The 27,397-nt window shown below is 32.4% G+C and overlaps 1 protein-coding gene across 3 annotated transcripts in view; it reads right to left on the bottom strand.

Annotated features, from left to right (window-relative positions):
- RALGAPA2 (Ral GTPase activating protein catalytic subunit alpha 2) overlaps positions 1–27,397 on the bottom strand; it is a 409,655-nt gene that overhangs the window by 18,530 nt on the left and 363,728 nt on the right. For 2 of the 3 annotated variants that reach the window (XM_031951045.1, XM_031951043.1), the window contains one exon: positions 22,407–22,528. In XM_031951045.1, coding sequence (XP_031806905.1) covers positions 22,407–22,528 — 122 coding nt within the window. Of the gene's footprint in view, positions 1–10,021; positions 14,104–22,406; positions 22,529–27,397 lie in introns of those variants that run through there. The other variant, XM_031951042.1, reaches the window with a different exon arrangement.

Below are 27,397 nucleotides of genomic sequence, written 5' to 3'. Positions count from 1 at the left end.
AAAATTCTGTGATAAGTGATTTCATTCCATCTTGACTTTTTCAACCGATTGCCCCTGATATCTCTATTCTCTCATTTATCTTCAATCTCTCCCTGCATACTGACTGCTTCCTTACTGGTTATAAAACTGCTTATCTCTCCCCCAATCTAAAAAATATTTACTCTTTATCCATCCATCCCCTCTAGTTTATTATCCCATATCTCTCTTCTTTTTTGTAGTTACACTCTTTTAAGACAATGGTTCCACTACCTTTCCTCTAACTACTTTAATTTTTTACAATCTGGTTTTTAATCTCATAATTTAACCAAAATAACTATTCTAGCAGTCTTTTTCTCCATTCTCTCTCCATCTCCTTGATCCTCTCTTCACTCTAGATTTTTCTTAGAGGACACTCCTCTTCTTGATTTTCATCCTACCTCCTTTCTCCTAGGTCTTCTTGGTCAAATATTTAGCCAAGTGACACTTGCTAACGTGTCTTTATGTGGTTCTATTTTGGTCTCTCTTTTTCTTCTGCACCATTTTACTCGGTGATCTCATGAGTTTCCATGGATTCAATGATCAATCTTTACACTGATGATTCTCAAATCTACTTATTCTGCCCTAATTTCTCTGTTTGATTCAACTGCCTATCTGACATATTGAACTGGAAATCATATAAAAATCTTAAACTCAATATTTAAAACTGAAATCTTTCTCCCTAAAATACCCCTCTTCTAAATTTCTCCATTACTATTTTGGGCATTACCATCTTCCTAGATATTCAGGCACACAATTCAGGTGTCATTCTTGATACTTCTTTCTCTGTGTGTGTGTGTCTCTCTCTGTCTCTCCCCTCTCCCCCACATTAAATCTACTGCCAAGGTTGGTCAGCTATATCTCCCCATTTCTCATTAGTGCCACCTTTGCCCTCTGCCAATGCTATCACTCTTTCACTATTGCAATAGCTGCTCTTCTAACTCCTAGCTACAAGTCTCTCCCCACTCTGGCCCAGCCTCTAAGCAGCCTCCAAACTGATCTTTTTGACTGTTATCACTCCTTTACTCAACAAATCCCAGTGGCTCCTATACAATGCTCTGGTTGATGTTTAAAGATTTCAACACTGGACTCCACCATGTCCTCTGAAACCCAGTGACACTGGCCTTCCTGCTGTCCTCCCATCTCCAGGCTCTCCCTCTTCATCACCTCTTGGCTGCCTTGGAGGCCCGCTAAAATCCTAGGAATCCTTTCCTGATCTGGGAATGAGCGCCTCCCTTCAGTTGGTTATTTCCAATTTATCCCAGCTAAGGTTTGTTTGCACGTTGTCTCGTCCAATAGACTGAGAGGTTCTTGAAAGCATATGCTTTCTGTATCCTTGGGGCAGTGTCTGACAGGTAGCAGATGTCTTAATAAATATTTACTGACTTACCGACATAATAACACATTGTTTTCTTGCTCCTCCTTACTTTGTTCTTACTACTTTATGTAAGGAAGCAAATTTCTCCAGATTCTCTATTTTGGTCTTTACTTATGGTACAATAATATTCCCAATCAAATAAAAACCTTTATGAAATGGTTGCTAAATGCCAGTCATATCTAGGCAGAGAAGATACAAAGACAAAAGAGAAATGCCTTGCCCTCAAGGTGTTTACAATATACTAGAGGAAACAACAGATATACCTGAAAGTAAATACAAAATAAATGTAATTTTTGAGAGGGTTGAAAGCTAATAGTAGTTGAGGGATTCAGGAAAGGTCACATGCAGGGGATGGCATCTAAGCAGAGTGCTGAAGGAAGCTAGGAATTCAAAGACGGGAAAAGAGGAAGTATATTACATTAAATTTACATACACAGTTTATTCAGTCATCCCCTCTATAGTCTCACTTAATGATCTCATCAGCTCCCATGGGTTTTATCATCATCATCTCTATATTAAAGTAATTCCCTCATCTATTTACTTAGCTCTAGTTTCTCCCTTGAGTTCCAGTCCCACATTATCAACTGTCTACTGATCATTTTGAATTGAGTGTTCTAAAGGTAATTCAGATGCAACCCATCAATAACAGAATATTGTCTCCTCTTGGTCCACTTCCACTCGTTTCAAAATTTTTTAGGCCACTGCAACCTCAGTGCCATTTTTGACTGCTTACTTACTCAATCTACAAATCCAACCACCTGGCAAATCCTGTAATTTTTTTCTTTCCAAAGTCTTTCTCGCACCAAGATCAAATATAAAGTCTTTTTTGGTAGCTACCTTTATGATTTTTTTTTTTCCTTTTTACATTCTACTTTCTACCACATAGTTCATATCATCTCTACTGGCTGATCCTCTCACATCTCCTGCTTTCATACCTTTGTGCTGGCAAATCCCCATGTCAGGAATGCTTTCTCTCCTCACTACCTATTGAAGAATGGCTAAACAAATTAATAACATGTGAATGTAATGAAATATTACTGTGTCTACTGGGCTTATATCCCAAAGAGATCTTAAAGAGAAAGAGATCTACATGTGCAAAAATGTTTGTGGCAGTCCTTTTCACAGTGGCAAGAAACTGGAAACTGAGTGGATGCCCATCAGTTGGAGAATGGTTGAATAAGTTATTGTATATGAATGTTATGGAATTTTATTGTTCTATAAGAAACAATCAGCAGGAGGATTTGAGAGAGGCCTGGAGAGACTTACATGAACTGATGCTGAGTGAAATGAGCAGAACCAAGAGATCATTATATACTTCAACAACAATATATGATGATGATCAATTCTGATGGATGTGGCTCTCTTCATTGAGAGGATTCAAATCAGTTCCAACTGTTTAGTGATGAAGAAGCCATCTACACCCAGAGAAAAGACTGTGGGAACAGTGTGGACCACAACATAGCATTTTCACTTTCTTTTGATGTTTGTTTGCATTTCGTTTTCCTTCTCAGGTTTTTTTTTTCCCTTTTCTAGATCTGATTTTTCTTGTGCAGCAAGATAACTGTATATTTTAACATATTTAACATGTATTGGATTACCTGCCATCTAGGGGAGGGAGAGGAGAAAAATTTTGGAACAGAAAGTTTTGCAAGGGTCATTGCTGAAAATTATCCATGCATATGTGTTGTAAATTTAATAAAAAAAAAAGAAAAATAGGGAAAAAAAGAAATATTATTGTGTTGTTAGAAAGGACAAAAATCTGCAGTTTCAGAAAAAGCTGGGGAGATACTTATGAACTGATGCCCAACAGAATTAGTAAAACACTGTATACTGTGACAACAAAATTAGGAAGAAAAATAATTTTAGAAGATTCTAGAATTTTGATCAGTGTAATGATAAACCATGAGGGCAAATGATGCCCAACAGAATTAGTAAAACACTGTATACTGTGACAACAAAATTAGGAAGAAAAATAATTTTAGAAGATTCTAGAATTTTGATCAGTGTAATGATAAAGCATGAGGGCAAATGACTGAAGATGAAAAACATCACTCATCTTTTGCCCACTGCAGAATGAGTCATATATTTTTAGACATGCTTAATAACAGGAATTTCTTTTACAAGACTAATGGTAAGGAGTGATAATGCATGTCAAAAGAAAGAAAGGAAAGAAAGAAAGAGGGAAAGAGACGAAGGGAGGGAGGTTTGAAAGAAAGAACAGAAGAAATCTTGGCCATAAGCACTCTAGAACTAGATGGAATAAATGAAGCAAGAGATAGAAAAATGAAATAAATGCCCATGAAGCTTAGTATATGGGTAATTATCAATGGGCAAAATTAGCAATATGCATATTTTTTGCCATTCAGTAATTAGTAGAGATTTTTCATATTTAAAATTCTTTTTAAGCTATTAACTCCTTTATTGACTTTTTAAAATTAGATTTGTTTATGTTTAAAAGGGATACATGAAAATTCATAACTATTATTGCTATCTATTTTCCCTGTAATTCCATTATTATCGTTCAAATACATAGATGCTATACAATTAGGTGAATATATGTCAAGCATAATTTTATTATCTGTGGTATCTTTAAGTGAAGTTTTCTACTTATCTCTTTTAACTACACTTTTTTGAATTTACATGAAGCATAATAAATTTTGCTGGTGTTACAACTTTTTTCCTTAACATTGAATCTTTACATTTTGAGAATGTTCCTAACAACCACTGTTTTCTACTTTCTAATCCTTTTTGTAACATTCTTTCTAATGTTTCCTCTTTTCCTCCTATTTCATTATTTATAAAGAATGAGAAAAAGAAACTACTTTTCCTCCTCCTCCTCCTTCTTCTCTCAGCTCAAACTCCAAACTTTGATTACATTTTTAAAAAATCTTTTGAATCCCTATTTTATGATCCACCACCAGAAGTTAAACTTTGTTTTATCTGAAATTATTTCTTGTTCTACTATGTGCTTTTCCTCTTGTATTTATATTATATTCTCTTTATACTTAGTTTTGTTGAGTTTAATTTGTATTTCTACATGAAGTTTTGAGCCTGTGTAAATTGTCATGTATATGGTTCAGATTAAGAGTGAGGTCATTAGATGACTATTCTTCCTGTGATATTTGTATGATCTTCTTTTCATGTACCCCACTTATGTGATACTGTTTTTCTCTCTTTAGTGCATTCTTTCTTCCTCACATTTTTTTCTTCTCTTAAAGGCAAAAGAGATCCCTAAATAAAACCATACCTTGACCCTGCATTTGTCTTATCTCATCTTATTATTGTCTAATTTACCTTATTTATTATCTTATAATCTTTGAGGACATTAAGAATCCTTGTGAGTAGGGATTTATGGTTTTGATTTTTGTAACATTAATCCTTAGCATGGGCTAAGCACATAGTAGGTGCTTAAGAAATGTTTTTTGACTTGTCTTTTCTGTTCCTATTAAAATTTAAGTAGCTGATAATTATTAGCCTTCAAATTGCTCAAACTCATTTTCCTTAGACTTCTCTCCATCCCAGTGTTTGTATTTCAAAGATTTTTTTTTTTCCAGATCTGGTCTTTTGATCAGAAATGCCTGAATTCCTTAGTTTCATTAAAGGAATCTTTATCTCCCTCATTTTACCCCCTCCCCAATCCCAAAAGGATTATATTCAGTTATGTAGGGTAAATTATTCTTGATTTTATGCCTTTATCTTGTATGTTGGAATAATATATTCCACAATTTTCTTTCCTTTAAGTCATTTGCTCTCAAGACTTATATAATACTGACTGTTGTTGGTTCCTTTTATACTTGAATGCTTACTTCCTGGCTATTTTATTATTAATTATTATCATTAACATGGAAGCTTTAGATTTTGATTGAGACATTTGTGAGTATTTTCGATTTGTGGTTTCTTTTAGAAGCTGAAAAACAAATTCTTTTAATTTTTTTCCTTCTGGTTCTAGTATATTGAACATTTTTCTTTTATAAGTTCTTGAAATTTAGTTTTGAGATTTTTTTTGGGGGGGGAGGGTTGGTCATACATAGTATTGAGGTAATCTAATAATTCTTAAATTATCTTTCTTTTTTTTAAAAATTTAATAGCCTTTTATTTACAGGATATATGCATGGGTAACTTTACAGCATTAACAATTGCCAAACCTCTTGTTCCAATTTTTTGCCTCTTACCCCCCCACCCCCTCCCCTAGATGGCAGGATGACCAGTAGATGTTAAATATATTAAAATATAAATTAGATACACAATAAGTATACATGACCAAAACGTTATTAAATTATCTTTCTTTGAAATATTTTCTAGCTTAGATATTTTAGACAGATGATACTCTAATTTTTGTATTTATTTTTTTCAATCTAATTTTTTCCCTAATCTTGCTATGGCATTTAATTGTGGCTTCATTCTGTTTTTCAGGGAATCCACTGTGTGACTAGGGTTTTCCATTTTCTCTTTTGTACTAGTTATTCTCATTTAAGTTTTTGCTCCTGAACTTTCATTTCATTTTAAAATCATTTTTTGATCTCTTTCTTCCTTTATTTCAGTCACTCTTTTATTCTTGTGGCTACCTATTTACTTTTTTGAGGCTTTCCATCTAAGTTTAATAGGGTTATAGTCTTTTGAGTTTACTTCTTGGGAATCTCTTAATAGTATACATAATATTAAAAATATTTTTGGTGATTACTTCTGTTTATTCATATTTTCAGGCTCAGTTATTTGTTTGCAGCTTTGTTTTTAGTATAATTCCATTCTGTCTATTTGATGGATTGGGTAGGACTTGTTTTGTCTTTTCTTACTTGTAGTCTGGATGTTACTGCTGCTGTGGGGAGCTGGTTTTAGGATCTACTTCAATTCCTGGCTTCTGTTTCTGTTAACTGTGGGTTACTCCACTATGGGTTATTTCATTGTGGTTTCTAATCTTAGTTATATTCTGTCTTATTTTCTCACATTCTCCAATTATGAGTTGGTTCAGTTTCTGGTATGGCTCTCAAAGATCACTGATGATAAGGCCTCCTGCAGAACTCTCTTAATGATATTAATTAGCCCTGACTTCTGCTACGGTATCTCATTTTCCAAAGAATATATACTCAGGTCTAATATCTCCCTGAGATCTATAGGGTCTACTTCTGTCACTGTTCTTGTTTTAACAGGCCAGGGTAGAGGATCTGACTCACAGGGTACAGTAAAGGTCTCCATTACTGATGTGCATGATGGTTTCTGATTCCTCATTTGCTGCTCAGTGTAATGGTTGGCAAATCCAGATATAATTATGAGAGCCTGTTCTAATATTACTGGTGTACCTCCTTCCCTTACTTGATTAAGATTTGAAAATTGCTCCCCATCCCCACCCCCTCCTTCTCTTTTCTCTCCAGTTTTAAAGTGAATAGAGAAGCTAACTTCTAATGTCTCTCAGTTTTCTTTATTATTTATATTTCTTAAGTACTTTTAGTTGCTAAGATTTCTGTAGGAGAAGTGGACTTCTCTACTACCTTTCCATGGTACCATTTTAACTATAAATCTCATCAATAAGTACTTTTTTCAAGGAAAATAATCATATGACAATGGTTTGAAATTTTAGAATTTCATGTCATTTGAAAAAAATTGAAAAAGGCATTTGAACAGTTTTTTCTATAACATGACTATACATCTGATATCTAAACTGGGGTTAAAAAAACAACCCAACCCCAAAATAAAAATTTAGAGTAATTATTTCCAATAAATATTAAATAACATTCTTTCAGCAACATTAAAATTATACCAGAAAGACAGGGTTTGTTCAGCATTAGAAAAAACTAATAAAATATATCATATTGATGATACAACAAAAATCCCATTTCAATGATTAAAAAAGCTCTTGACAAAATATAACATGGTTTATGTTTTTAAAATAGAATAAATGGACTTTTCTATATACAATTAAGAATTAGAATTATTTATAATAAAGAAACACTGAAGAAGTTTCTAGAGAAAAGCAAGTATATCCATAACTAGTTTTGCACATTTCTGCAATAAGATGCAGAACCTGAGGAAATAAGTACAGGCAAAGTACAAATATAATTACAATTCTGCTCAAAGAACTCTAGAGACAACTAAAATTCAAATAATAAACAACTTTGGTAAAGCAGTTAGATATTAAATAATTCAAAACACCACTATTTTATATATGCCATAAACAAAACTAATAAGGAGACAAAGAAATTATATCCAAATGACTAATTTATAAAATATCTGGGAGTCCAGTTACCAAGAAACACACAGGAATTATATGAATATGACTACAAAATAGTAATTAGAGAAATAAGGAGAGAGGAAATAGATATTTATTAACTCCTCATAGCTGGGCCATAATAACATAGTGAAAATTAACAATGCTATCTAAGTTCATCTATAGATGGAGTGCCATACCAATTAAACTACTGATAATTGCTTTTTTTTTTTTTTTTTTTTTTTGCTGAGGCAATTGGGGCTAAGTGACTTGCCCAGGCTTACATTGCTAGGAAGTGTTAAATGTCTGAGGCCACATTTGAACTCAAGTCCTCCTGACTTCAGGGTTGGTGCTCTATCCACTATGCCACCTAGCTGCCTCTGAATATTGACTTTTTGGGAATAGAAAAATTAAGAAGAAATTCATCTGGAGAAGCAATGGCCAGGAATCTTATGGGAAATAATGAAAAAAGGTAAAAAAAAGATCCTTGTAATATCAGACCCCAAACTATCCTATAAAGTAGTAATAAAAAAAAAAATCACACACACAACTATTTATTACTAATTAAAAAGTAGAAAGATTAATAATCTGTGGAACAAATTGTATACATGATCCAGAAGTAATTCAACATAGCAGCATACGTTCAATAACTCCAAGGATGCTATCTATTAGGGTGATTCCATATTTGAAAAAAAAAATTGCTCGAAAGAAATTTGGAAGAATTTAGGTTAAGTCTGAATATTAAAAAGTCATGTAATATGAATTAGAGGAGAGAGGAAAAGAATATTTTTCAGAAATATAGATAGGAAAGATTTTGATCAAATAAGGATTATATAGTAGTTATGATCATAAATGATAAAAGGACAATTTCAATTATGTAAAACAAAAAATTTTTCCATTAAAAATGCAGTTGGGATCAGCGGGAAATAACTGGGGAAAAAACTCTTTGTAGTTAAGTTTTTCTGATTCAAGCCTGCTATTCAAGACATATAAAAATGATTCAAATATTTAAGAAGAACCATTTCCCAAGAGATAACTGACAAAATGATATATAAAATAGACAGTTTTCAAAAGAAATCTTCAAAATATTAACAACTACATAAAAATGCTCCAAATTACTAATCCTTAGTTAAATGCAGATTGGAGTAATTCTCAGGTCCCACCTCACCTCCCATTTATTAGATCAGCAAAGTTATTACAAAAAAAAAGGAATATGAAAATTATTGGGGAAGGGATACCGATACACTAATGTTGGAGGTGCTATGAACTGGTTTAGTTATTTAAAAGGCAATTTGGAACCATTCCCAACAACATGCCCAGCAAAACTACAGCTATACTTTATGATGCAGGAAAGCATGGAAATCAAGTGGGTATGATCAATTGCGAAATAGTTAAATAAAGTGTAAAAGAAAGTATTGATAAAAGGAATGGATTCAGATAATCTGGGAAGAACTATTTGAAATAATCCAGAGTGAAGTGAACTGAACTAGGATATTAAAGTAAGTCATGTTGACATGTAAATAATGGTTAAAAAAACCAACAACAACAAAACCCTACCACCTTTGAATTAAAGACTCTGATCATGGGATAATTGATTTAAAATCAGCAGAAATCTCAAGGCCAAGAGAAGTCAAATGATCAATGCAATGACCAATCATGACTTCAGAAGTCTGATTAATTACATGTAATTAATATGTAATATGTAATAAGGTCTTGTGTGTGTGTTGCTTAATCATGCTCCTTTGTTATAAGGGAGGACTTTTATTAGAAGGAGAATTGGGAGGGCATGGATATGTAGTGATTGTGACAAAAGAAAACAAGACATCAATTAAACATCTAAAACTACATAGTAGATAGAGAGCCAAACGAGTGCAGAATGGGATACCATTAAACAGGGCAGTTTTGTAACCACTGATAAATTTAGTATGTGCTTAAAAATTACAAATGATAGAAACTCCCAATGGTAGTCAGTCAGCAATCAATCAAAAAACATTTATTAAATACTTACTATAGTCAGAAACTGTGCTTAACATTAAGGGAACAAAAAAAGGCAAATACTGTCCCTGCTATCAAGAAGCAGACATTCTAATGAGGTAAAACAATACACAAACTGTGGGCGTACATATAGAAGCTTGATAAAACAAGCATAATAAGATCCATCAGGAAGATCTTATGATCTACAAGAAATTCCCCCTTTAAAAATATATGTACATATAATATATATACATATATATATATATTTCGTAAACAAGTCTTTTTATTTTTTCTTCCAAATTCTCGCAATTGAACAATTTAAAAAAAACCAAATATGAGGGACAGTTAAATGGCACAGTGGATAGAGCACCAGCCCTGAAATCAGGAGGACCCGAGTTCAAATCTGCTCTCAGACACTTAACACATTACAGCTGTGTGACCCTCAGCAAGTTACTTAAATCCAATTCCCTCAGCAAAAATATATATATGAATAAGAAATTTAAAAGAATTCCCATAATGGTCATGTCCAAAAGTTATATATCTATAGATATATATCACATTCTACATTTTGAATCCTATCACCTCTTTGATGGAATACTTCTTCAATGCAATGAATTTCCTATACTGGAGTAATAAAAATTTTTTGTCAATTATATATCTTTCTCTTTTATACTTGACTTAATATTTGTGATCAGTGAGTCACTGAAGAAAGTTATTTTGCTTTATATCTTTCAAGGAATTTTGAATAATAAAATACATGGATGGGAGGCTCCTTCTTGGGAGAGAGTCTTTAATGAATCACATTTGGTTTAATGATTTAAATGCTTTTTCATAATCAACAAATAATTAACATTCCGTGGTTGTTATAGGAATTTGTTTCTCATGTATATTTGTTACAAGGTATTTTTTTTTATTGTTTAATTGGGAGGATTTGGGAAGAAGAGAAAATAAAAATGCCTTTTCATCAAAATAATTTTTTTTAAATAAAAAGGGGGAATTCTTGTGGATAGTGAAGTCCTCCAGATTGATAATATTTCAATAAATTTTAAAATTGTAATGATAAAGATGTGTGTAGTCCACTCACTACAGAACTTTTTAACTTATTTTTTCAATAAATAAAAATCTTATTTTTTCTCCTTTTGATCCTCACTTATCTTACAAATTATTAAGTACTTACTGTAGTCAGAAACTGTACTTAACATTAAGGGAACAAAGAAAGGCAAATACTGTTTTCAGGGGGAAAAAGAAATAAAAATAAAAGCCTAGTGATAAATATGTATGATTAAGTAAAACTAATCAACACTCGCCACATTAAAAAAAATTAATGTAGCCTGAGTTTATCATCTCTCTTTATTAGAAGGTAGGGAATACATTTCAAACAGAGGTCCTCAGGAATAGTTGCTCACTGGTTGATTAGAGTTCTTAAGTCTTTCAAAGATGTTTGTCTTTATATCTATTGTAAAATATCAATTATGAAATCATGCTTATTTTCTACTAATAACCTCATTAAGTAAATTTAACAGGAAACCACCACATAAGGTTTCTGGGATACTAAATATCCCTTGGGCCTGCTAAAGCATGATAGCAACAAGAGAAGGTGTTTCCTATTCTTTCTAAGTCAGCCTGGGAAGATCAGTAAAGGGATTCAAGATAGGCTTAGAGGTATTCAATATTTTCCAGGCAACTCTTTTTAAGAGACTTAAGTAAAATAACTTTTGTAAATATAATTGGGTGGAGTTCCTATTTCCTCTAAAAGCTTTTATTGGCTCACTGGTAGCAATAACAAAGAAAAGTTGAATATGAGAAGCAGAGAGGTAGGAAGTGGACCTTACAATGAGAGGACTTACTTAGGTAGATCTTGGGGTTTATTTTAAATTGTGTGTTTTTCTCCACTGATAATTTTGTGTTTCATTCGAACTTTCCTAATACTTGTTCATATTTTTGCAAAGTTGCAAAAATAAAATTATGAAACCTAATGTACTTGGGTAAAGGGTGGAACAAGTATGCTTATACATTGTTGGTGACACTATAAACTGATTTAATCTCCATGGAGAATTATCTGGTAATGCATAATGAGTCTCAGCCAGTAAGTTCACTTTGTGACCACATACCAAAGAAAAAATGGAAAAGAAAAACATTATATAGAAATTTTTCATAGCAATGTTACAAATAAAGAAACAAAAAATGGAAATGACCCAAATGGTCAACAAAAGGGAACTGGTAAACAATCTAAAGTAATATGACATGTTAATTAAATATAACTATATAGACTATGTTGAGAGATAGAAATTTCATATGTCGTGTTACAATGGAAAAACTGAATATAACATAATTGCATATACTAATTTATATCTAAGGAAAAAGATACATGCATTAATGGTCAGTGAGATGATCAAAGCGATTGGTGGGGGTGTATAACCTTTTGATTCTTTCTTTCTTTATTTTTAGCTAGCCCTTTGAAGCTCCAATAACAAACTTTTTGGAAATCTAATCAGATAGAACCCCTATTTCCTCTAAAAATAAATGGTCGAGAAATAATATAGGTCTTGTGGTAAGATAGCTATGTGTGGAAAGTAGAGTAGTAGGAAGTGAATCCCAAGCTGGAGGAGTCATTAAAATGGATACTATAAATCTGTTAATTGTAAATATGTATTTTTCTACATTGATGATGTTTGCTTATATCCTCCTGACACTTTCTGGAATGACACTTTGTTTTCCTACATCGTGAAAAATGTATTTTGACCTACATAATTACAACTAAATGCTTAAAGAATATAAAATACTGAAAAGTCGTTTACTGTGCTTTCCTACATATTTCTTAGAGATTATTTCTCCTGTATAGAAGTTGAAAATGAGGAAGACCTGTTTTTTTCTTTACTATGTCACTTGGGGTTCGTTTCCCTTCTTTGTCTCGATCACTTTTAGGAAAATGACCCTTATTTTTTCCATCCCTTGACTTGAGCCAATTTAGGTCCTAATTATAGAAGGTCTATTTTAGAGTTTGGTAGTCACTAGATAGAGAAATCTTCAAGGTGAATTCAGAAATAAACCCATTTAGTCCTTCTAATCTCTATTACTAATGCCCTAGCCTTTTCAGTAATAGAAAAATAAAGTAATAATGACCAAAGTCATATGGTCACACAAATGACTGCTAATATAAATTTGAAATATCAGTAATAAGCTTTTTTTATGAAATAAATTTTATACATTATTTGAAACAAGATTTAGTTGAATGTCACTTCTAAAAGATGTTCTGGAGAAAAACTGGACAACTGATGATCATTTCTGGACAGTTATTGAATATTTCTTTATAGGCATGAAGAATAATCAAAATAAGAAGCAAAATTATTTCTCTTGATTCTAGAGTGCAAAACTAGGATTAATAGGTTGAAGTTATAAGGAGACATAATTTAGTTCATTATAAGGACAAATTTTCTAGACATTTCAGATAGCCCAAAGTGAAATGGGATACCTCAACGGGATGTAAGCTCTTTTATCCCTTCATATGGAATTGAAATGATGATTTGTAGAGGAGATTATTTATTCAGATATGGGTTGAATTATATGACTTTAAAATTTATTATGGCTCCAAGAATCTATATACTTCACAGGCAATATGAAATAAAACTAACTAAAAATTACATTTCCTAACTAAAAACAACAATTAAGATTTTTTAAAAAACTCTCATAATTCTTTCAGAAGGCTAAGTAAAATGTCTCATGAGACTTCATTCCATCTCAGTCTCTTTATATGTAATACAGAGGCATTAGACTAATTAGACTAAGGTTCCTGACAGAGCTAAGAACCTATGATTCTATTAAATAGTCCATTGTTAGTCCATATTGCTTATATGTGGTATCAATTCCATAACAAAGTAAGTATCCAAAGAATGACTTGGTGAAACAATTTCTCCTTTGAAATTCCAATTTTTACAGAATTTTAACCTCATTCTTTTGCCCATGAATAAGGCTTTAACTCCCTAATCTTATTTCCTTGCCAATACATTAATCGATAAGACAACTGCTAAGAAGATTACTGTTATTTAATATTAATCTAACTTCCACCTGTCTTTCAGGTACATGTAACAATTGGAATAATTCTTCTAAAATAATTTTTAAGAACATAGAGAGGCAAACTATTATCATATAAAACTATTCCTAAAGTTTTGAGTCTATACTATTCAGATATGATAGAGTTCTCATTATGCTTCTACTCTACTACTGTTGCTATGTATTCTAAGAAGGAAATAAAAACACAGATCTTTTACTATTAAGTTTACAATTTACTGGGGATATACAATACATACCACTAAAAAATTTCAAAGTTATCACAGTGCAAATTAACACAAAGCATAAAAAACTAGAGGGAAGAATAAATAAGTAATTAAAATAATGGTAGGGCCTAAATAAGTAATTAAAATAATGGTAGGAAGTGTGTTGAGGAATTATAAGTAGTGAGGCTGCTGAAACTGGGTGGAAGATCTTGAAAGTCAGACAGATGACTGGAATTCTTGTTATTCAGAAATGTAGACATCTGGAAGTGGGAGGAAGGGAAGGGAAGAAATATTAAATGCCTACAATGTGCAAGACTCACTGAAGCCTCATTTTTACAAATATTATCTTATTTTATCCACACAAAAACCCTGTGGGGTAGGTGCTTGTAGTATTCCCAATGTAAACTTACCAGTACCTCAAATGTAACATGTTCTAAACGGTATTTTATTTTTTACCTCCCAAATGCTATTTTAGGCTTTATAGTTCTCTTCTGTGGGAAATGTTGGTATTATTTTTTACTTTTCCTACTCCCTCACCTCTTATACCTCCTCCTCCACTTCTCACCTTCTTTCTTAAATCAAGTTTACTATATATCCTTTCAATTTCACCTTCCCAACTTCTGGTCTCCTATACTTTTACTGCCAATTCAAGCTCTGCTCTGCTACTGATGACCATCCTACTTGAGAAATGTAATAGACTTTTGACAGATTATCTTTCTGTCATCTAATATAGCTTTCACCCCACCACCAAAATTTTCATCTATATACCTAGATCTGGTCCCCTACCTCTTACTATCACTCTATTCCATTTGTACCACGTTAGTTTTGTATAATGTTATTTATTCTCTTACACTTTATACTCCAGACAAATGGTTTTCAACACAATTTCTCTGGCTGCTATCTCTGTTCCCTTGGGGAAATTGCACCCTATGCCTGGAATAGCTTTCTCTTCCTTTTCCTATGTCTTGAAACCCCTCCCCCAACTTCTTACTAGTTTTGTGACATATTATTCTCTTTCTCTTTATACTCTATATTGTTTCTTATTCCTAGAAATCTTCCCTTTGTCAAATGAATTCCCACTCTGATCTTCATCTAGTCCTATTCAGAAAAATTCCTGGACTTTTCTTCCCTAACTGCCTTCCCAATCCCTCACCCCATTAAGTCATACGGTGCTCTTTTAGAATTTCTTTTTGCATTTATCTAATTTAATGATCATATAATGTCATACAGCATTTTTGTTGTTATTGCTGTGCTGACTCTCTGTGACCCTATTTGAAGTTTTCTTGGCAGAGATACTAGAGTGGTTTGCCATTTCCTTCTCCAGTTCATTTTATAGATGGGGAAACTAAGGCAAAGTTAAGTGAATTGTCCAGGATCATACAGCTAGATTTGAACTTGGGAAGATGAGTCTTCCTGACTTCAGGCCTAGCACACTACCTACTGTGCCGCTTAGCTGTTCATCATTACCTACATTTTTGTTTAATCTGTCGAACTGGCTACAAACTACTGAGACAGGAACTGCTCTATCATTTGCTCTTTGGAGTAGATATTTAAAAATGCTTTGTGATAGATTTATTGTTTGAATTCAATGTGATAGGAACTAAGAGAAAGAAGAGATCAAATGTTGGCTAAAGATGCCAGGCTTGGAAGTGACCTGGTAGAATCTGGATAAATAGTGAAAAAGTAAAGGAGCAGGAAACATTCCAGAGATAATGAATAAAGATGGAAAGGAAAAAATCAGATTAGATTAGAAAGAAGACAAATTTTGACTGAAACAGAAATCTTGTTCTTGGGAATGGGAAAAGGCTAGATAGATTTGGTGGATACAGTTTAAGGAGAACTTTGAGAGCAAGAATGAGGAACTTGCCTTTAATCTGAAACACTATAAAGTTTTAAGTAGGACAATGACACAAGGATAGATATTTTTAGAAATATCAATCTGGAAACAATGTGTAGGATGGATAGTAGAGGAAGAACTGAGGAATTAGAAGTTAGATGGGCTTCATAATTTAATGAAATGGCAGGAAAATATAGGAAAAAGCATGTGAAAGGTAAATCAAATCTCAAAGATTTTCTAAAGTACAAGTGTTTCTTTAGTTCATGTCTGTCTTTTATATTTATTACATTATTTGGGTCATTTTTAAAAATCAATATTTAACTAGTATAAAGCAAAGAACTTATAGTCAAATAGAACATGGAAAAACTTAAATTTGTTCAATATAGTTTATACTTAAAGATTTAATATATGAGGAATCTGAGGAAATCTGGGGATGAATATTCCTCTTAGCCTCATAGACTCGGAACTCATGGAATAGTTCTGAGAGGCCATCCAGTTCAACTGAATATTGAGGATTTAGCTCAGAGGCTAGATGACTTGTTTATGATCATCCAGCTAGTAAGCATCAGTTAGAACTTGAAACCAAGTCTTCCTGTTTTGAAGACCAACATTTGATCTAGGATGCCATGCTGAATCTGAGTTTTAATCTTATTTGGGCAGCTACAATTTTTTTATGTTTCTTATGAATGGATCCCAAAATATCTTGAAAGACTAGAAACTTGAGTTGAATCTTTAAAATAAAATTCAATAGGGATAAATGCAAAATCTTATACTTGGGTTAAAAAAATCAATTTTCCAAGTATAAATCAGAGGAAATATGGCTAGATAGCAGTTCATCTAAAAATATAGGGGTTTTAGGAAACCACAGGCTCCTTATGAATCAACAATATAATTATAGCCAAAAAAGTTAATGAAACTTGGGCTTTATTTAACAGAGATGTAACTTCTAGGTATGTAAATATCAACAGTCTTGTTGTACCCTATCCTTGTTGGACTGTATCAGAATGTTGTTTTTGCTTTGGGTATCACATTTTAGTAAAGACACTGAAAAATAAGGAAGGCAACTGATATGGTGAATGGTCTCAAGTCCATGCCATTTGAGTGAAGGAACTGGTAAAAATAGAAAACTGATGGGAAGTAATGATATTAGGATAGGTATGATCATTGTTTTCAAGTACTTTAAAGGCCAACATGTCCAAAAAAGATTTGTTCTGTCTTGTCCCAGATGGCAGAATCATGAGCAAAGAATGGAAAGAAAAACTTTTTAAGATTCAGAGTTGTTTTAAAAAAATGGAATGGGCTGTCTCATATGATAGTGTATTCCCTCTCACTAGAGATATTTAAGTAAAAGCTGAATGACCACTTGCCATATTCAGTGTAGCTGGGATTCTGCTATGATATGGTTTAGGCTAGATGTCAAGATTTCTTCACATCCTAAAATCCTGTGAAGCTGATTTAGCTTTTTATTGTAAGGGGGAATTATGGCATAGCATAGAAAGAGCCTGTAGAGCTGCTTTTCATTTTTGGTCTGCTTTGAATTAGGTGTTAGTTCAAAGGCAAGAAATTTTAGTCCTCTGGGTCTTTAGTTTACTCACCTCTAAAATAAGAGAGGTACTCTAGATATCTAGTACCTGCCAACTCTAAAATTCTACTCAATTCTTTTTTGATCATCTGGAAAAATTAGAAGTTTCATCAGAATGAAAAGTACATGTTCACATTCTACAGAATCCATAAAAACTTAGATAAATTAAATTAGAAGTATTAACAAAACTTAGATAAATTAATTAGAAGTATTAACAAGTAGAAGAATGATGGAATAGGTAAGTAACTACAATCCTTTCAATCTAAGAGATGTTTTGGGGGGGATATTGTACTCCCCTAGAAATAAACTAGCTTACAACCTAGTTAAAAGCAACTAATACAGTCAGACATGACAGAAATTTGTATGGAGAATAACATTACAGAAATTTTATAGGAAATTAAAGCCTTTTCACTGTGTATATTTCTAAGAAGATTCATGTGACTAAGTATCAATGAGTTCTAATATGTGGAAAATTTACATAACAGAATAAATATAATAACATAGTTCATTTTTCCTTCATTGATAAATCTGTCTAGTGATAGTTATTAATGAATGCTTTTGTGCACTAAGAACAATTTTTACCTTTGATCTGAATTCCAAGAGTATCCCTGAGAAGTGATTAGAAACCATCAAAATGACAACTATTCATATTCTAAAAGCCAAGAAGAAAAGTCTATGCTTATTACCACTATCTTATATTCTTCCAAATTTTAACAAAAATATCACCATCAGAGTAATTAAGATTGATTTACTTTTAATTTAAAATATTACCTACAACAAAACTTGTATAATGTAACTGGGAGTGGTGAGAAATGCTTTCTTATTCCTTTAAGTTTATCAATGTCTGTCACCAAGGAAATAGGTTCTATCTCATTCTTTTTAAATTTGATGACATGTTTATTTAGGGTCAACAAATAAACAGATTTGTGCTCCCTCTGCTGGCTTTTTTCAGAAACCTTATATTAGAAATTATTTTAAAAAATTTGTTGTTTTTATTGTTGTTGTTGATGTCTTCAGTAAAGTGAAGTCCAGAAAGAAGCTAGAAGAAAGTGTTAGTTCATTTCAATCACTCCCAGAAATTTTTTGTTGGAAAAAATTTTATTTTTATAAACTTCTAGTTAGTGGCCTTGTAAAGTTCTAAAATTGGAAATTAGATGTGCCTTTAATTCTATAACCAGCATACTATTGAACACTATTATAGTAATTCTTTAAAATTCATTTGCCAACAGATACAAATGGATTTCTCTTAAAAACTTACTTTTAATTCAAACAACATTTAGAGGATTCTTTCCCAAATTTTAAATTGAGTGTCTATTTTTGTCTTTTGTTTTTCTAAAAAAAAAAAACCAGTAGTTTTCCTAAAGTAAAGAATTATACTATTTATATTCTTTTTGATAATGTCAAGCATTACGCTTTATTTTCCAAATCATTAGCATGCAGAAGAATGACCTCATGGTGAACAGATGCACTTGGATATGGCAGTGATTAGATCAGTCCCTTCAGCAGTCAAGTGTGCCCATTCCAATTAACCCTTTAAAGTACTATCTGCTCACTCCTATTTCTTAACATGTGTGGAAAGTCAAAGTTAGAATTTGCCTTAACTTAATCTTTTCTAAAAAGTTACTTTCAAGGAAAGCAAACATTAAAACAAAAGATGGACACTTCATTCACTGAAAATGATGCCTTTTTGAAGTAAAGGACGTAATATATAAGATAAAAAGTAAAAGGAAACTTATTTTACTAAAAAAAGATCACATTTGAATTATAGAATGTACACACAAATAATAAACAACTCTTTAGTACATCTGGACTTGGAAGGACACACACTCACTCTGTTTTCCAGTGATGGGTATAAAATACTAAAAATTCTATTCAACAAATATAAAATATATTAGGTGGAGAATAGATTACAGGAGAATTTTCTAATTTGAAAAATAAGTCTTTTTCTTCTTGACTTGCTAATCTGTTTTTTAAAAAGTAGAGGATAAAATACGGAACAATGAAATGAGCCATAGTATTTTTTTGATGTTCAAGTGCATTTGATGAGAAAGACTTTTTTATTGTCATTTGGTTCTTCAACAAAAGTTTTGCCATGGTTAAATGAGTGATGGAATGTATGAGGAGCTTAAAAGTAGATACATCTTATGAGGAAAGTCAGCTATAGGTATAGACAACACCCATTTCTGCAAGTGTTACTCTGGTAATTAAAGAATAGGAAAACATCCCCTCAAGAAATGGGGCAAAAGTTATTAGGTGAATATTTGCTTGCAAGTATGTAAGGTGGATGATAATGTTTAGAACTAAATGTAATTTTACATTCATGATAAAATTTCTTGTTGTTTTAATGCAAAGAAAACCGCAGAAGGCATGCCCATTTCTAGAACTATTCATAAAATATGTGTGTGTATGTGTGTGTGTGTATTGGTGGCAAGAGATGGGAATAAATAAGTTCAAAGTTCACTGTGTAAGCTTAAACTTTTAAGGGTAAATTTTTTAGTTGGCTTGCTACTTGAAAGACAACCAAATATACTTCTTATTATTATAATGGTCAATTCATTTGAGTAATTTAATTTATTCTAATATAAGGAAAATATTACTAATAGGAGGAAATTCTTTTCATTGGTAAACTTTATTTTTAGCCAAACTGCAAGTCAAAGAATTTAAAAAGTGAACATAAAGATAATAAAAACCAAATATATGTGGCATGCAGGTGATTTTAGAATATGGATTTAAGAATCTGCATCTATGCTATGCTATAATAATGCTATAATAAATATATAATTACAATATAATTGTAATTATACACTTCAGAATAGGGAATGTAAAAATAAATATAGCACGTTCATTTTTAAACAATGACAAGAGTAAGAACATTAGTACAGTGGATAGAAACTGGATCTATAATAAAGCTGATATAAAAATTAAGGAAAACTTACATAATGTTTGTGCACTGATAATGCTTATACATATCATAAAATGGAATTTAATTTAATATAAAACATAGAATCCTAAAAAAAAACAAATTAGGAAATGCAATATGAAGTGTCATTTTTTAAAAAAGAAGAGCATTTTGTTTTTCTATCATGGATTTATCTTCATATTTCTATTTGTAATGCTTTCTACGAAAACACTTTAAGTTCTAATGGGATTTTCATCTCATCAAGTAATTTCTATAAACTAATAGCTAGTTGAAAATATTACTTTGAAACCTCTATAGTGACATTAATGTAGAACTCAAATAATTTATTAGATTTTTTTGTTGGTAGCTTCCTATATTTGTCTTCTAACCCCTTATGTAACTTTTAAAATATATAACAACTTTTGAAAGGATTAAATCAACTGAAATATAATAAAATTATATGTAAAAATGTCTATTCTTCAAACATGTAAAGATTTCAATTAAGTGTCTTAAAAAGAAGCAACAGTAACTTTAGGGATATAAATGTTCAGTTTTTGGTCACATTTCCAAATTCACGCTTTTAAATTATATGGTAAATAGTTTAGGCTGCAGTTTATAATTTAACTAAAATGAAGGAAAACACAAAATTACTCTACAGAACTCTGCTGAAGAATAAAGTGCCAATGACCAAAGAGAAAATGTGAAATAGAACTTCAATAATATTTGTTGGTTTTGCTGCATACCTTTAATTTTTTTCACCTAAATATATAAATGACATAAATATATAAATGTCTAGCTAAACAGTATGAAATCTTCATTTCCCTTGAAACTGAATTTTTTTTTCCATCTTCATTTGTTGGCAGAATGTATAAAAGAATTCAATTCACAGCTGTTCTACTTTTTTAATGTAGGAAACATTAATCAAAGCTTTAAGTTATAAGCTTTTCTAATGTTGTTTAGTATTCCAGTTCAACAAAGATCAATAGAGGCCATCCCTGTGTTTCTTGACGCCTCTCCAGGAAGCAGAGGCACGATTATGTAAATAGCACTGGTTCCCCTTTACTTTTGCCAGCTTGCTTATCTCCAAAGCCTTCTGCCTGCTGCTACTGGCTACCAATACGAGCACATGCATATACCTCTTATCTCCTAACAAAGCTCTGAAAGCACAAAGATTGAAGCCAGTAATGTTAAACAATGATGCATGGCTGATTTTATTTGTAAGTGATTTATTTCACTGAATTTAATTTCTTTCTTCACTGTGGATGTAAGATATTTGTTAACAAGTCAGAGTAAGAGAAATAAAGCCAGTGTTTTGAAACAATTTATACATGTTAGAAATCTATTAGGCACTCTAACAGTTGTGTGGAAGGCAGTCCAAATTAAAGAGGGCTCCTTACTGAGAATTTCAATACATACTAAATCTCTGTGATGAGTGATTTTTTCCCCCCTGTACTGATGTGAAGAAATTACTGACCCAATTAAATACAGTCCTTTAAAACAAAAGCTTTTAGTAATAATCCCAATAACAAAGAGCAGTACAATTTTTTTTTTCAACTTTGGAAATCTCAAAAAGAAAGAAGAAAAAGAAGGAAAAAAATCTATCATGTAAAACAAGGAAGGAGTCACAGAAATTTCTCCAAATGTCAACCAACTTGATATATGAAATGGTTCTAAGGCAGTTTCCAAACAAGGTTCCATACCAGGTGCTACTAGAGCCTGTAATTTGGTCATATGCATAGAAACCACTCCAGAGAAAATGTTAGCACATTGCACTGCTGTTATGATTGGTCAAAGGAACACTATCCTTATATTTCTTCTGCATTAATCCCTGACCCTAGTATCTCAGCAGCATAATCCCCATTTAGCATTAGTAGCAACGGCTTCTACTGTGAGGAACTATTTTTCGATAAGTAAGCACTGATTCAGGCATAGCTTCTGAACAACATATTCCCAGCTCAGCAAGAAACCCACACTCCTGAATGAACTGGAGCACATTACTGAGAAAAAGTTCATTAACCTTGCTAGATTCGGAGGTTAACAGGATAGCTGAAGAAAGGAACTGAGTGAACAGCTCTGATGCAAAACAAATTAAAATGAATGTCATCATTCCTTTTGATATTCATTAGTTTATTCAGAGAGAGAATGCCCTTCTTAAATTTGCAAGCATTTATCTGTAAAAAACAGGTGTACATCTGCTGCTCAAATGCTTCTTAGTGTTAAAGAGAAGAATAATGTAGATACTCACCCGTTCCACTGAGGGAGTAACTAGGAGAGGGAGAAAAGACTTGAGCTGCAAAATCCTCAAATGTCATTACTTCTCTGTGATTCTGGATTATTGCTTCAAGATACAGAGCTCGTTCTTCATAACTACAATAATTAGTTAAGGAACAAGTGCATGTACAGAACAAATATACAACTTACTACTAAAAGCATAAGAATGCTAAAAGTTCATTGTTTAAATCATCTGTGAAATACAATTGCAGAACATATCTCCCAAATTCTATAGAGCTGAGGAACTGTCAGGAAAAGCTAAATATTGTGATTTTTTTGTTTAACATTTTGATTTTGTGGTCTGCTAAGTTTCTACTGAATTTTTATGGTTATTTCATCACCAGCCTCATTAATAAAACAAAAACACTTATTAAAATTCATATAGATGAAAAAAGCTCTGCAAATAATGCATTTTTAATAAGCAAAATATTATACATTTAGTAGTATTAGTATGGTGTTTATATGCAACAGAATTTATATTGCCTTCAAAGGACAGAACTTCCTGACAATATTCAGGCTATTTCATATATTTCAAGAACTGTGGATAATGCATTTCCCCTATAATTAAGAAAATACACATTATAGAGAAAGTTCTAGATTAAGGCAAGGTACATATACACAGAGGGCTCTAGGAGTGATAGTTAACATAAATGATGAGTACTAGAAAATAAAACCTTATATGTAGTTCAACCTAGGAAATGCAGACTACAAAACAATTAAAAAAAAAAAAAAAGAGACTATTGCCTTTTAATTAAAACCGCAACTGGGAACACAGCATTCAAATGTGTAATCAAAAACCAGTCACCAATAAAACTTACAAGCGTAACAAGCTGAAGCAACTTTCCAGCTGTCTTAATAGGACCCCTGCTTGTGGCAGCTTTTCACAGAGTAGAAAGCAAATCTTTTCCTTTTGTGTGCAGCTTCTGTTTTCTCAGAAGGTGAATCATGCACTTCCAATAACAGGATAACATCTGAAACAATTCTACAATGGATGGAAGAACCTCACATACGACTTTATGAATTAACACTTGAAGTCAGTATGACATCTCATTCCTCTTTCCTCATTAGCAGTAAGAAAGCAACGGCTGAAATAACACCTCTTCTCCAAACCCAAACTATCCACAAAACTCCTTTATTAAGCTTTAGTTATCTTGAAAAATATTTTAACGCTATAGGAAAGAAAAAAAAGGCATGATAACCACAAAATTATAATTTGCATGTTAGGAGGAGAAAAATAGAATGACATAATTTTGAAGTATCCACTTAGAAAAAAAAATATTTCTAAAGTTAATAGACAATGTGACTTAAATAGGATAGCTCACATTCAAAACAGGAGTAGATATTTAAAAAGTTTCTTTTTGGAAAGATAAAATATCTATCTATCTATCTGTTTATCAGATAGATATTTTTAAACAAAGATGTCTACTTTTACTCAACTATTTGAAGAAGGATTTTTGCACTACCCAGAAATATATGAGTATACTAAAATGCCTCTATAAGCTAAATTTATGAAACTTTAAGAAAATTACTTCTGAGGACTGCAAACTACTAACTCATGAAGCATTATAGCTTTGTCAAAACTATACCCCACCAGAGTCCTAACAGTCCAAGTATTTGGAAAGTGGGCTTGTTTCACTCTGGTAGGCTGAACTCCTGATGACTCTTGTTAATGAATAGGCTGCCAAACTTCCTAAGAGAGGAGGCACACGCTTAGGCCCTATTCTAAAGGGACTGACTGATGCCATTCACATCTCATTATGAACATGCTTATTCTGCACAGTACTTGGCTGTTGCCAAGGCTCTGTATTCCATACTGCCACAGCAAGCCGCTGGTCCTGTTAACAGCAGGATGTTAGGCCTGAGTGGCCGTCTGGCGAACAGGCACTCTGACACTAAGCTGGCACGTGCTGGCGCAGCAGGAGCAGACCAAGGCGTGACAAATTACTGAAAGAGCTCAGCTAAACTTATGGCTGACAACCACCTGAGCCTTAGGACCTCTATGGGCCTGCCATCAACTCTCAATTCATTGCTCCCCCTTCTAGTCTGCAGGCTGCTTGTGGGTCCAGTTTAAACAAGGCAGATAACTATAAAGACTTGTCATGCTATGCCTAATAATATCCTGCTGTTTAATGAAAGCCCCTACTGCATCTAACACATAAGCATACAATACACTGGACAACTTCTAACAAAACATAAATTCATATGCATTTTGCTAAACACTGGATAGATGATATTAAGAAGACTAGCATGCTATGTTAATCAAAATCATAATGAACAACTATGTCCAAACTTATTTGTGAGGGTAAGCCACAAGTATGGAATAAAAGCAAATCAAACAATAGTTTGTCAAGCTGGATGATATGTTCACAAGTCCTGTACTCATACAGCTGGCTAAATTAGGGTCTCTAAAAAAATTAAAGGTTATTCAAAATGCAAAAATCAAAGTTTTGTATGTTAACTATTCAACAAATGTCTCCCTTGAATGAGAGACACTATGGTACTGTGAAGAATACAAAGGAGGGTGAAAGAATGTCTACGCCCCTCATAGTGTTATTGTGAGGAAAGCACTTTGCCAAGCTTAGAGTGCTGTAAAAATTTAAGTCATCACTTTTGCCCAAATTCAAAACTGGTAGAATGGAAATATATATATAAAAAAACTAAAGTTATACACAAATATAACTTTAATCACAAATTTCCTCCCTAACTTCTAGGTTTTGAAGAATGTGAACAGCAGTCATTAAATATGTGATATGATTTTGATAAATATCCATTAAAGAATGGGGTAGTGCTAGGAGATAGTCAAAGTCATTGTCATTTGAGTCATTGAGCCTCATCCCTGATAAAATTGCAGAGAGAAAATACACTTCTGAAATTAGACATAGCAAAATCTAGATAATTTTTAAAAAGGCATTTCATTTTGTAGCCCTAAAATGAAGATCTCATATTATTTGGATTGCTAATATAATTACATCAAAGGGCATTTTAGAAGTTTCATTCCATAGAATACTTAGGCAGGAAGAGTTTGTTGTTTTGTTTAAATAGAGGGCACTTATAAGTTGGGTATCAAAATACATTTAAGTTCTCTGCTTAAACAATAAGATATGACAAAAAGTACATTAGGGCAATAACTCCTGTAAAGGTGAAAGCTGAGTCAGTAAGCTAAAAGAAGGAAGCTATAAATGTAACCAGTCACAAACTCAATAACCTATTTTAGAAACAAATTGACTTGTTTATGTATTATACTTCTTTGTGACTATTTTACAAATGAGAAAAACTCAACTAGGAATATAGAAATATAATCCTGTCTAGAATTACTTTCACATGAAAAACTGACATATTTATAAAAAAACATTTTCCCTTTCACACTGATGTAATCAATTCAGAGAAAATTCAGTCACTGAATAGTAAGAGCATTGATTTTGCTGTCAGAAAACTTGGGTTTGAGTTTCAGCTCCCACTAAATGTCTGCCTCATCACAAGATACTTAACCTGTCTCATTCTGCTTCCTTATCTATACAATGAAGATATTTTCTACACTACCTGCCTCACTATGTTATTATGAAGAAGGCATTTTGTTTAAAACCTTATAAAACATCAGCTATCATTATCATCCTCACTTTAGAGTTTGATATTTTTCTATTCCTTTCAGTGGCTTATAATATTTAAAATTTTAATGTTTATTTTTCTCTATTTTATTTAATATATTTTATCTTTCTATTTATTTATTTTTATATATCTGATAAAGGCATCATTTCTAAAATATTTAGAGAATTTATAATAGTTCAAGCCATTCTCCAATTGATAAATGGTCAAAAGATATGAACAGACAATTTTCAGATGAAAAAATTGAAACTATTTTTAGCCATTTTAGAAAAGATGCTCCAAATCACTATTGATAAGAGAAATGCAAATTAAGACAACTCTAAGATACTACTACACACCTCTCAGATTGGCTAAGATGACAGGAAAAGAAGACAAATGTTGGAGGGGATGCGGGAAAACTGGGACACTGATACATTGTTGGTGGAATTGTGAATGCATCCAACCATTCTGGAGAGCAATTAGGAACTATGCTCAAAAAGTTATCAAACTGTGCATACCATTTGACCCAGCAGTGTTTCTACTGGGCTTATATCCCAAAGAGATTTTAAAGGAGAGAAAGGGACCCACATGTGCAAAAATGTTTGTGGCAGCTGTTTTTGTAGTAGCAAGAAACTGGAAACTGAGTGGATGCCCATCAATTGGAGAATGGTTGAATAAGTTATTGTATATGAATGTTATGGAATATCAAAATGTAAGAGAGATGGTATTTTCATTCTATTCTTTGAGATCTCTAGGGAAGCTATTTTTGAAAATTTCTTTGATAAGACTGTTTCAAGACCTAACAAAAGTTGTAGTGTCTTTGCCTCTGATTATGGTAATGGGGTACAATTTTTGCTATCTACACTAAACTGACTATTTGAAACATTAATTTCATTTGGACATATCAGTTCCATTCAATAAGCTCCCAAATTGCTGGAGGTGAGAGGAAAAGCCATGAAATATGGGCTACTGTGTACTGGAGATTCAACTAACCAATGGTAAAAGAAGGCCCTTCTGAAATTTTAGCTTGGAGGCTCACTCTAGTGGTTTTTGTTTTTTAACTGAGTTTGATATATCATTGTAAAGATTTGAGAAAGAAATACAATAAAAGAGAGGGGGCTAACAATATGATTCCACTATACCACCAGGCTCATAATAATAATATTGATGATGATTCAAAGCCTGCAAAATGTTTTACATGTTATCCCATTTGATCCTTATAACCTTTTATGGATGAGGAAACAGGCAGAAAGAAGGTTAAATGACCAGGATCACACAGTTAGGAATGGCTGAGGTAGAAGTTTTCAACTCCAAGTCCAGTACTCTGTCCTCTGTGTCATTACTGTCCCACAAACATAATCCTTCCATATATTTGGAAGTTAT

Source organism: Sarcophilus harrisii, chromosome 2, assembly GCF_902635505.1.
Source record: "Sarcophilus harrisii chromosome 2, mSarHar1.11, whole genome shotgun sequence".
NCBI lineage: Eukaryota > Metazoa > Chordata > Mammalia > Dasyuromorphia > Dasyuridae > Sarcophilus > Sarcophilus harrisii.
The sequence above is the reverse complement of the archived record's forward strand: the minus strand, read 5'-3'. Positions and strand labels throughout refer to the sequence as shown.